Here is a 12,869-nt window from a genome sequence, read left to right as displayed (position 1 = left end):
GAGTCGCTGTCCCTGGAGGTGTTTAAGAGACCAGTGGGTGTTGCACTGAGGGGAATCGTTTAGTAGGTTGATAAGGCTGGGACAAAGGCTGGACTCGATGATCTTCTCGGTCTCTTCCAGCTAATACAATTCTACGATTCTAACAGTAGTGAGTGGAGTCCAGCACTGGTTTTTATGTTTTTTACACTTTACTTCGTTGAATTTGATTTTGAATTTCCACTCAGACACCTTTCAAGAAAGAATAACAAATTATTGTATAAAGCAAATATGACAGAATAAAATGATTAGTTATACAAAGGTAAAAGATGTTCTTTCAGAGAGATGGTAAGTAAAGTTTTTTGACAATACCTACATAACCAAGGATGTTAAATTCCACTTTCAAAATTTACATGGTATTTGAGACATTTTTCCAGTTAAGTGCCAGTGGAAATGCATTGAGATATTTCAGAAGATGTGATCCAGAACCCTGAGCTTTCTGTTCTGCAGTGGGAATGCTCTTTATGATTTTGGTTTCAGATTGCAGAGAAGTTGCAAGTGAAGCTGCATTTCCTTCATATACTTACATTGTTCTGACACTTTTTGTTGCCTTTTTTGGTTTTTTAAAAGGTTGGGATGCCATCATGGATTGGAAAGATGTCTTATCAGGAGGAGAAAAGCAAAGGATGGGCATGGCTCGGATGTTTTACCATAAGTAAGAATTTGTATTTATTCTTTAAGTAGCATCTGAAAATGAGGAAGAGTTTGACAGGTTTGCTCTCATAGTTGGAGCAGTAGTTGACTATAATCTCCATGCAATGTGCAATACTGCCAGATGGTTGCGTAGTACCAGCAACCTTGTCGCTTATTCCTTACAAGCTCTGCTTTTAGTTTGGGCAATGCTGCTTACTTAAACTTTGCTTTTGGCAACATAGCATTACATTTCCCAGATGTCGCTTTCTTTAACATCTCAGACACAAACATCTCTACACCTGTCCTGCAAATATTGCAGAAGTCTGGTGGGCTGCTGCAGAGGCTGTGGGAGCTCGGATTTTGGTTCTGGAGACTGCTAGCACGTGGAGGCAGCCCAGTCCATACACAGCAGTGGTTAGATAGTTTCTGAGTTGACAGGTCAGACTAGAATACAGAAACTAGATCGCTGTGCGCTCAGATGGACCAGGAGGTAAAACTCATTTTTCCTCAAGGCTGGCTCTGCACCTGAAGACATGGAAACTTTACGTCATTGCTAGCCAGTTTCCAGCTGTAGGTGAGAGACACCTGTCTGGCAAAAATAGCTCTCTCCTTTCTATTGTTCTTTCAATTAACATCATACATGGGAATAAGTGTAATGTTATTTATCTGCTTTTGAAAGGCCGAAATACGCACTGCTGGATGAATGCACGAGTGCTGTAAGCATTGATGTCGAAGGAAAGATATTCCAAGCTGCAAAAGCTGCTGGGATATCCCTGCTTTCTATAACACACAGACCTTCTCTTTGGTAAGTATGTTCAGGGATTTATCAAGGTCCTTGCTTTTAGCTTTTTGACAGGCAGTAGGTTGGCCTTTTTTCTTTGTACTAGGGCAGGTGTTTAATCAATATCTACTGCACTTTCTAAGATAAATTGTCTAAAATAATAGTGATGTAAGTGCATTTAGCATTGATTTTTTTTTCATTCTTTGACACATATTTATTCCTCCCTCTTATTTTTTTTAAATGTATTTCAGTTATTAGCTTTTAATAGCAACATGCAGGTATCTAAGAAGCAATTAATTAGTCCACCACACCACAACCACAGCAGGTATCAGCAGTTTATTCTGTAAAGGTGACAAGACACAAGAGCTGACCTGGGGAAGTTTACCAGTGCAAAGAGAAGATGGGAAACATGGCAAGTGGTTAGACTCCTCTTTATTCTTCATTAGGAATAATGTGTCTGGTGTTTTAACTTCAGTTGTGTCCTCTATCTGCAGGGTTTCTGAGCTTTCAAAATTTTATTGTCTATTAAAAAAAGAAATGCTGAAAGTCTGAGAAACAGTGAAGGAGTGCTGAGTATGGAAGAGTCCCTCAAAGAAAATAATCATAGAATCATAGGATGGTTTGGGTTGGAAGGGACCTTCAGATCATCTAGTTCCAACTCCTCTGCCACAGGCAGGGACGCCTTCCACCAGATCAGGTTGAAATAAATGTGGTTATTGAATATATAAAGCAATCGAATGCTTTAAAAGGCAAAAGGAGATCAAGAAGGTGTAAGCTGAGATTAGCACAGACTGTTTGTTCTGAACTCCTTGATCTCTACTGTCAGATTGTTTGCTTTTTTTAAACTGATGACAAAAAATCCATTACCAGTCTGTTGCCTCAAAGGAAAGAAATTGTAACAGTGTCTGCTTCTCTGAAAAAGAAGGGCTTCCCCAACATTCCTTCTTCCTCTGTGTAGATGGTGACAGTGGAAATAGCTTTTTTTGGATCAAGACCTAAAAGTTAAGAAAAAGTGGATATTCTGACAGGAGAAAAAATCATATAGGGATTTGGTTTTTAAATAATTTCAAGTACACTTAAAAAGAAAAGTTTTGCATTTTAAAACCACTGCTCAAGAAAACAGATATTTGAGATTGTCTCACCTATATGTAATGATGACGCAGAGGGAAGTTATGCAAAAGAGCTTGTGAGAAAGATGTCCTGAGTTCAGTTTCTTACCAACATTTCTTGTTTCCTAGTACTAGTGCTATTCAAGAAGGTTTCAGATTGCTCTTGTAACCTCCGCAGTATTACTGAAATTATTAGAAATCTGGTGATTTGTGGGGTTCTGGAGAAGTAAAGAGAAGTGCTGAGTATTTAGAAATAAGCATTAGGTATGCTTCCATAGGGACTGCACTGCATAGACAAAAACTGGGTTCACGTGCTGTTTTCTTCTCCTTAAGATTATACTGGGAAATATTTGCTTTTTAATCAAAACATTGGCTACTTTCCTAGACCACAAGCATTGAATGTCTCAGTTATCTCAGCTTCCTGAATTTTGAGGGTTTTTCTGGTGGGGGAGAACTAGAGGGCTGGGTTAAGCATTTGGTATCACAAAGAGTTATATGCAAGAAATGATGAATATAAGCCTGGACTTTAATCTCTTTTGAATCTGGTGTCGTAAGCTATTGAGTTTATTAAACTGTCACATTCCCTGGATGGGATTTATAAGCACTGTTTTATGATGCATTTCATCTTCTATAATTTATAGTGATAAATGACAGAGACATAACTCTCTGCTCTTCCACTTGCACCTCCTGATAAATGTCTTGTCAGGTCTTGACAAACTCCACATGTACACCTTTGAATATTTTCGGTGCACACACCCTGATACTCACTGAAGTATCTCTGACTCCTACACAGACTTTTTTATTTTGGCCCCTTGCAAACTGAACCATGTTTTAGGACTGGAGGTTTCTTTAGCCAACCTTGTACAATGCAGGGGTACAAATTGAGGTGTAATTTGAACAAACTGGAGTTTTATCAGTAGCATCAGGTGCACCGTGCCTCCCTGAATGTATTTTCTGCTACGAAGGTCAAATGTCTCTCAGAAAGCAAGGTAAATAAAATAAACTGGGACTCGTGGGTTAGAACAAAAAAAAGTCTTACCCAGTGATCCAAAACTGGACAACTCGCAACTTCCTGAGAGTCACCATTGAAAAGAGACACAGACATCCAAATTTGCGTGCAAAAACGAACCATCTGTTCCCTGAGCCGTTACTAATGTTTTAATTTCTACCGCAGGAAGTACCACACTCACTTGCTGCAGTTTGATGGGCAAGGCGGATGGCGTTTCGAGCAGTTGGACACCGCTATCCGTTTATCACTGAGTGAGGAAAAACAAAGACTGGAATCCCAACTTGCAGGAATTCCTAAAATGCAGCAGAGACTGAATGAACTGTGTAAAATCTTGGGAGAAGACTCAGTGCTTAAAACAATGGACAAAGAAGAATAAATAATTTATGGTTTATGTTTTTAAAAGTATTTTTTTAGTTAAAAGCAGTAAAAATTCAGCCATTATCCTTTGCATGCATTGTGATAGAGGCTTAGAGCATAGAGAAACACAGCCAGCAGAAAATAATGCTCTGAATGCTATGTAAGACTTTAGCATTTTAGTATTAAGGAGGAAGGTGGTTGAACTGTGAAAAGAAAATAAGCGAGAGCACAGAGTATAAGATTAGTTCTTGCAGCTTATGTTAATTCCTAGTGAAAGCCCGATTCACTGCAAAAAACTACCAACACACTTAGGTTTTGTTGGTGAATTTTTGCCTGAGACTTGGCCTGCAGAATGTGCTCTTGTACCAGGTCACTGTGTGCGTATGATATGCCTGCTACGCAGAGCAAACCTGGCGTGAAACTCAGGCATGGAGCACGGCAGAGGCAGCATCTGGGTGAGTATGCAGATGCTTGCAAAAACCTCATTTGCATATAAGAAACATTCTTTCAGCCCATGTAAAACCAAACTCGCGTTCTACTACTAAATCGCACACACCTTTACCTGCATTTCCATAGGAAATAACGTAATAGGTTGACCAGTGACAACTGTCCGAGCAACCCACTGCCCTCACAACAGAGAACCAGAGAGAGAGCTAAACACTTAATATGCTTATGCTGTGCTTTATGCCATTATGCATAGCTTCAGAGGCTCTTTGCCCTTCGTGATGCATCAGTTCCTTTGGGGGATTATCTGTGTCCCCTATTTAGTAATCTCTGGTGGCAGGGGGATATGGAGCACTGAGCCTGGTGTCAAGTGATTTAGTTTTCACTTGACTAAGGCATTCATCTGCTCCATGGGTCTGATTCAGCCAGTTCCTCCCTTGGTAAAATCACAATATAGACACTTGTTTGTTTCCATGAGCCACTTTGTGACAGGAAGGACTGTAGGAGGGGAAAATGTCAGTTTCTAACAATACACTGAATTCTCAGGCATGGCTGTTCCTGCCAATTGAAATGCTCAGCACTTACAGAGGTCTGTGAAAAGTTAGAGCATTTTTGTAACCACTAATTAATATGCCTGCCATATTTTGGTAGGGTGGCTGAACACTGCCCTTCCTGTGAGCAAACTCTGTCAGCTAACAGCTTTGCTTTCAGATGCACTCACTGGTCGTCCCATTTGCTTTTCAATTCAGTAGGAGCCTGGTCCCCTGTCAGTTAGAAGGTGCTTTACACAGCAACCCCTGTAAACAGAAACCCCTAAGGCAGTGCTAGCCTGAGTGCCTTGCCGGAGGCAAAAGCCAGTGAATTAGAAATAAAGATGTGAGTGGATTTAAGAGCTCTTGATCTGCTCTCTCTGGCTACAAGCGCACAGCAAACGGGCAGCTCGGGAGTGAGGATCAGGAGGGGTAAGAGGCTTTGCAGATGGGTAAATGAGCCTTAGCCAAGATGTAGCAATCCTGAAGTTTGTTGGCCCTTTTTTACCTAGAAGTGTGATTCCTTAGACGATTTCTGTCTGGTGTGCTTTGTCTGAGGGGGGTAATGCATAAGCTGTTAGGAACTACTAAGAGAGGAGAAATATTCTGGGGGGATTTGCTGAGCTGGGAATGTTTGAGCAGCCTGAAGTTAATATAAACTGTTTCCTTTTTCTTATCGCCTCAAGAACAAGGGCAAGGTGAATTAACTCCATCTACCAAATCCCAGCCCAGTGCATTAACCATAGGCCCATCTTCTCACTGTGTGCTCATCTTGCTGCTTGGTGTGGCACTTGCACCAGAAAATGGAGTAAGTCTGATCCCTGTCCTGCTCCTCCAGAGTCTGTGGCCTGAATGTAACCCTGTAGCTTGTCCTGGTGACAACAGGGTTTTTTCTCTCATTAGTTTTCTCTGTAGAGTCCCCTGGGACATCTCACTGACACAGAAAAGAATGCTCACGGGAACCTTTGAAAAGGGATGAGAAATTAAGTTTCAAGATAATAAGATGTTGTGCTGTAAAGTGCAGACAGGAGGTCACTGCTGTGGTGGGTGACATGTGCGTGCATTTTAATTTGCAAGTGTCTCTGCTTGTCCCTCTCCCTGAAGGCGAGCTTTCCTCCTTCTCATCTTCAAAGAAAAATTCAGAAGTGCTAAGGAAATAAGTCAGCCAAGAATCTGTTCTAGATGAGCGTAAATGGGATGACTGATGATTTCAAAAGCTCGCACGTTTCTGAGTTATGTCTCTCTAGGATGGGGATGAATCAGGCCCACACCACAGGCATGCCCTCGTCCCAGCTGCAGCGTGTCCTGCAGGTGCAAAGCAGCCACGAAGCCACCGTCAGCGAGCCTCTCCCAAGGCATGAGGTGGAGGAAGGGGCTGTAGTGTTTGTTCCCCACCCCTCCGTTAAGCACTTTACCATGTGGCTGGGAGCTAACCCGGGGTTGTCCAGTCCCTGAATGAGGAGGACACTGAAAAATGCTGAACAGTTGGTCCAGTTTGGTACCGCTCTGGGTATGGCCGTGCACGCTCCTGGCCTCCCGCCAAAGCTCTGTCGTGGTGCTTGACTTGTTGGGAGCCATTATGGGCAAGTGCAGCACTTGGAACCTGCTGTCCCGCCTCGCAGAGATCGGAGCTGGCCATCCCTCACAGCACAACAGAAACACATCTTCAGAGGCAACCATGTTTAGAAGAAAAAAAGTTTGTTTGCTGGGGTTTTTTTTGAGTAACATTATGCATACAGAAGATATGTACATTACTGATGATATTTTACTGAAAACTGAAATCTCACCAGGATCGATGTAATAGTATTTTCCTTGAAGTTTGTTAGGTATTTCTTGGATCCAGTAATAGACTTAACCATTCCTAGTCAGTAATAAAGCATAACATGTCCTAGCATCTCACTCAGCTATTGACAGTCCTGTAGGCATGACAACAGTAGAGGCTGGTATGAGAAGAAACCCTTCTCTAGAGAGGAACTTCCTGAGCAGTACTGAGCGAGTTTTAGAATGATTTTCTGTACCGCTGGCTCATTATTTTTAAAGTTAGTTTTGCGTCTGGAAGAGAAGCCGCCCTGGAGATTTTCTCTAAAAACTTTCTGAGTTGCTCCAAGCCCAGCTGTGATGGGAATCTCTGGTTCTGTTTCTGAACAGTTTTACCTCTGGTGTAATGCAGAACATAAGTGAGTTCACTTTGTGCTGCTTTGGACCCGGATGGGAAAGCAAGAGCAGCGGTGCTCAGTCCTTGCTCAGGGAATACCTCGGGCAGACGCTGTTCTGGAGCCGAGGCAGGGGGAGCACTTGGCCCCTGCAGTGCGAGAGGGTCAGAGCAGGGCAGGATGCCTTGGTGGAATCCTTTTGTGCAGCGCAGTGAGAGCTGCCCGTCAGTGTTCGCTCCCGATGTTCAGGAGCTGTGACTCGCCAGGAGGTCACTGAAGTGACATTTTGACCTTCCTTCTACCTGTCATACCTAGCTGGAGCTGGCCACATCCAGCTTGTTGTGTCACAGCGTCTACGCGCTGCGGGCTGGGTACTGCAGCCCAGGGCCCGCTGCCTCCTGTGAGCATCCCCTTAGCCCCCAGGACTCAGGGCAGGCTGGACTTGCCAGGGTCTACATCCTAGAGGCGTACAGGTGCTGAGCAAAATTCATACTGGTCTTAGGTGTGGAGTTAACTGTAGAATAAAAATACAAATTATCTACATCAGATCATTCAGTTAATGCTGGGATTTTTTGGCAAGAATCTTCAGAATGGGAGGACACTTTTGGTTTTTTGTGCATGAGATTTCAGTATCTTAACCTAGGAGGAATTTGTTTTGCACTTGGTTTTGGGACCAGACTCGTTCTTGGTTTCGATTTGGAAGTCCACCTTCTGCAAGGGTAGAAAACCCCACACATCTTTTAAATTAGATTTTTGAAACCAGCGGGATTTGTATCTGAGTGAAGAATGAAGGACTGGGTATTCAATGGGTTATTTCAGGGAAAAATGCAATAAAAATTATATCCTAAAGCAAATGAATGCATCTACAGTCCCCTCAACGTGTCTGAATGATGATAATGCGTGTTGAAGTCAAGTTTGTGAGCCTGTGATCCGAGATTTCAATCGTATACAGAATGAAATCCCCCTACTGAGCTGTTCATGAAGCTTAAGACAACTGAACTGCTAATCAAATGTCTTTGTTTTGTTTATGTTTGATATTAATGCCTTTTAAGAGCAGACAATTTATAAAGCAATAAATTACGCTTTACAGTTGTAATTTATTCCAACCTCAAATAAAACATGTTGCATTTAATCTGAGTCTACAGTGTTCCTTATGAGTCACTCCCAAAGCCGTCAGGACCTGCCCGCATGTGCTCTGGGAGCCCCTTCCCATCCCTCCGTTTCTCTGGTGGGGTAGGAAAGCCTGAGGTGGCTGTTGCACGTTTGCAAGTTAAAACAAGTGTTTCATTCCTAGATCAGGCTGGTGTCAAAGGCCGCTGCAAGGTTTCTCATGACTTGTCCTCTTCTACTTCGGTGTGGACCTGATCCATGACAAAAAAAGGTGTCAAGAGCTGCTACCACTTGCTGGGGAGTTCTGCGGGGAGGGTGAGCACGGGCAGCGTGCCAGAGGACGGTGTCAGCAGAGCAACATCAGGCAGCCTCAGCAGCATCACTCCCAAACTTTGTTACTGCGGTCTTTGTAAGAGAAAGTTATACATAAAGCATCAATGTGATACATATTACAAGCAAGTGCCTATGTTGGTCTAGGAGGAGCCTCAGGAGACTAATTGACTCGTTAGCACCCGGAGCTGGCTTGTGCCCAGCCCCTTCCCAGCTGCATGGCTGGGGGTGCTGAGATACTGTGTGGTGGTACAGGCCCTGGGTTACGCAGCCAAGGAGCCCATGGCCATGGGGGTCACTTGAGAATTAGATCCTCAGGAGTGACTGACGGCCTGTCCTCTGTGCCTCCCTTCCAGCTACTGCACCCACTCAGAGGGAGAGCACAAAGCCCAGGGTACAAGCCATGAGAGATGGATCTTGGGGGGGCTGTAGCACCATGCAGGGGGCCCAGGAGCAGACAGGCTATGTTGTAGGGGCATGTGAGAGAAGAGCTGTGAAGTTGCACTTGAGTTTCACTTCATTTTGGTACGGCGTGCTTTGCTGTCTGCTCTTTGGAGAGCGTTTCTGCTCTCTCTTCAGGCCACCAGAGGGCTGGTGCCATGTATTCACTGTGAAGTGCTGGAGCCCTGAGCTGCTCCCCAAGGGTTTAGTCCCAGAAGAGACTGGACAGCAAGGCTTGTATCACAGAGGCAAATAGACTCAGGAACTATTCAGAGCAGAGGTGTTCAAAGGCTTCCCACAGCTGAAGTTTTCTGGTAAGTGGGGAATACCTGGAAGAACACCTTAGGCTCTCTTGCTGTGGCCTTGTTTCTGATTATGGCTCATTTTGCAGCACCTGCTTTGTATTTTTTAAATTACTGTCTTTAATTTCATGGAAATGAGACCATCTATAACAGTGACATATTAAAAGTATTGCACCCACCCAGTGCAAGTTTGATGTGTATGAACAATCTGTTTTCAAACAGGTAATTAAAAAAGGGAGAAAGAGATTGTGATGGTGACTGATGCAGGGCTGAGGAGCCAGATGAGTCCTGGGGCTGAGCCCCCAGAGGGAAACCAGGCTGGGATGAGGTCTGGGAAAAAACAGTCCAGAAGAGCCCATGGGAGGAGCCAGGTGTTGGTAAAAGGGAATAATAAAGCCTGTTTTGGACATAAAATAATTATGCAATAGCACATTATTTTTCTTCCGTTGTCATTTAGAGAAAAGCTGGCCCTGACATAGCTGTTGTAGGATAGCACGAACAAGAGAAACAAAAATGTTCACTTATTAATTTTAGCATGAAAATCGTCATAAAAGTTATTTAGGTTGAAATGTCTTTGAAAGAGAGTTTATGTTTGTTGCGATTTAGAGCTGCATTTCAAATAGATCAGATTCATAATGCTTTTCATTAAGATGTGGGTCTTTGCGAAGTGGAAATGACTCTCACCATAAATGATAAATAAGATACTGAAGCAAACCCAACCTATTTTCTATTTAAAGCAACGAAAAGGCTTGCACTCAGTAATTGTAATATTCTTGTCCTCTGTCTCTCGGTTAAAATGTTCTGCTCAATATCATGCTGTGCAATAAATGCATGATGTTTATGACAAACTTCTGATCAGTTGGTGTTTCCTGTGCCAGTGTGTTTGAAGATCTCTAGTATATGGGTTGCACTAAGTCTTCCTTCCCACCCTGTGGTCCGCTTTCTGTTCCTGCCAGGATGGGTGCAGCTCTGAGACATCTGGGTGCTCTTGCCCTCCTCTCTGGGAAATGTACGGCACAAACATGTGTGTGAGCCAGAGAAGTCCCCGAATATCTCATGGCCAGATGCTTCCCAGCAAAACCAGGACCACTGGATCACCACTGGACCACCAGGATCCTGGAAGAGAGAGAGTGGTGTGGTGGATGCTGTCAAATGCACCTGGTTTTGTTTTTTTTTTATATGTAGGTAGTCAGCAAACACCATTAGGAAAAGTCTTAAATAATGTCCACACAACTAAAGTGGTCAGTAGCTACCAAGGTACTAAAGTGCAGCAATTAGTAGTGATAAAGCTGGGCTTTGCTGTGTGTATAGTGCATAGTATGCACTGAGCAAATACTTCCCAGTGTCAGTTTATACCTGCACTGCCAGGGTGATTTAAAAGGTATACAGCTCATACTTATGAAAAAAACCAGTCTTGTTCTAGCTCCAGCAAGTAGTCATCAGAATCAGACAATTGCTTTTACAATGTCTTTTGTGGTATTTATAGATAACCCATAAATATAATCAATTCTTAAAGAACAATATGTCTTGCCTGAGCTCTGCTATTCAACCACAAATCCCTTTATATCTGGTGCAAAACGGCAGCCACAGAAGCAAAATTATGAAACCCCCCATTTCCTTGCTAGTGCAAAATGAGGTGCTGAGTCTCTTGCTAGCGTATTTTTACACTGTAACCATGTTACAGAGAATTCAGCTCCTGCCTAATCGATGATCTTCACTTGTGTATGTGCCATATGGCTCGTTGCTGAGCATCACAGGGTGAGGACTCTGTTTATTAGACTCTTCTTGCTTACATTATTATGGGTGAAAAAAAGAATGATTAATGCATTTCATGCCAAGATGAAAGCAGAGGCAAGGCATGCCAGCCTGGGAGAACAACTGCGCTTCCTTTGTAAGAACCTACTTCCAGGGACTTCTGAAGGGAAAATTAATTCTTTCAAGTCATGGGCTGAAATCTGCTTGTCTGAGAGGAGTTTTAATTTACAACCAGGAAGAAAGCTCTGATGGCATCTTCGGTTTTAATGGTATTAAAAAACGTCTGCTAGAAGTTCCCTTGATCAATGTGATCTGGTTTTGTCAATCTCCCGTGACCCATTCGCCCTGCTATGAGGCCAGGCTGCTCCATGGGGATGGAGCCGTGGCTGCAATCCCGGCTCCCCATGGGACACCACTGAAACCCCTGATCCTCTGCCCCTCTGAGTGCCTCTGGGAAACCTGAGGTTACTACACCAGCACGGGCTCCGACCTTTCCAAATCCCTTCCCCTCCAAGCAAGGACTATTTCCTAAGAAACAATCTTCTCACTCTCTCAGTTTTAACTTCCGTTCAACCTGTCAAATTTTCTAGTGGAGGCTGGAGTTCCCAAGGGTGAATTAAACTAGAGCTGAAGCATGTTCTTACCTAGGACATAGTTCAGGGGTACAGCATCAATACATGCCTAGCCTGCTGTGAAGTGTAAGGCCATGTTCAAAGAGTTTCGGTCTACTTTGTTAAAGCCATGCTTGAAGATGCATGATTACTTTGCTAATTCAGAGCCTAGCACGGCTGCAAAAGACACAAATGAGATGCAGAAGTTGGAAGTAGACAAATTCAGGATCGAATGAAGCCAGGACAGGTTTTACTTCTGATGGGTGCTGGGCTGCTCCAGCAGAATGTGCCAAATGTTTGGCACAGGGCATCGTTGGATGGCATCTACGGCTTATGTTAGGTGGTGCCAAAACAGCCCCTCCTGGCCGACAGGTGACCATGAAAGCAAGAACTCCAGTCCTGCTGCTGGAGTCAACAGGGCTGCAGTGCATTCATGGACAACTCAGCCAGCACTCCAAAAGCCACTGCACAGAAAAGCTAATTGTGGGTTTGGGAGGAAAGGCCTGAAGACCTGAAGCCATGAAGGACAAGCCTCTCTGGCTCTTTTCCTGTGTTTGTAGGTGGGCAAGTACGGACAGACCTGAGCCGCCCTGCCCTGGCACCCGTGAAAGCACGTTTAGCCATCATTGCTCACCTCAGAAAGACACGTCTTCATACAGGAGCTGCTCCGCATTGCCCAGTCCTGGGCACGGTTCTGGGCTGCCTCCAGAGCAGAGCAGGCTCCTGCCATGCCAGCCTGAGTGTGGTAAGAAGACCTCTGCTGTCTGCACACGCTTGCCCAAACAGGCCTTAAACTGGCCATAATTTGGGTTTGTGCCCTAATCCCATCTAAGTATCATGATCTTTTCAAGGTTTTTTAAATTTTTTTATGGGTGCAGGCAGACGAGGCACAACCGCACACTCTCCTGAAGAATGAGGCGTGTGTGAGCAGAAACTATTTGCTTTGTTGCACTTGAAGTCAAGTCCTTATCTACAGCAGTCTTGAGTGAGAGCAAGAACTCAGCTCTGCCACGTGCCGTGGAGACCTTAGAGTTGTAGAGTTTCACTACAAATGCCCTTCATCAGCACGAGGAATACTTAAGACATGGGAGAACCCTTCATCACCTAAGTCTTGTTTCATTTACCTCAGTTTCTCCCGCAGCTGACTGAGCACCTAATTCAGGCACAAATACAGAAGCTTTTGTGCAGTCTTACAGGCTCAGATTTCCTGTTCCACGTGTAATGTTAAGCCTCAGGAATCCTGTTTGGAAAGTGCTGCTAAATCTCCA

General features: G+C 44.0%; 1 protein-coding gene across 1 annotated transcript; it reads left to right on the top strand.

Moving 5' to 3' along the window:
* Positions 1-606: 606 nt before the first annotated feature.
* On the top strand, positions 607-3,944 carry LOC104276825 (ATP-binding cassette sub-family D member 2-like; the record flags this gene model as incomplete). Its single annotated transcript, XM_009873274.1, has 3 exons — positions 607-691; positions 1,349-1,474; positions 3,734-3,944. Coding segments are annotated over 3 exons (422 nt in total), but the record flags the coding sequence as incomplete, so codon positions are not given.
* Positions 3,945-12,869: the final 8,925 nt, after the last annotated feature.

The sequence above is a fragment of the Apaloderma vittatum genome, unplaced genomic scaffold (genome assembly GCF_000703405.1).
Source record: "Apaloderma vittatum isolate BGI_N311 unplaced genomic scaffold, ASM70340v1 scaffold2027, whole genome shotgun sequence".
In the NCBI taxonomy this organism is placed as follows: Eukaryota; Metazoa; Chordata; class Aves; order Trogoniformes; family Trogonidae; genus Apaloderma; species Apaloderma vittatum.
Note: the sequence above shows the minus strand (reverse complement) of the source record. Positions and strands in the feature narration are given on the sequence as shown.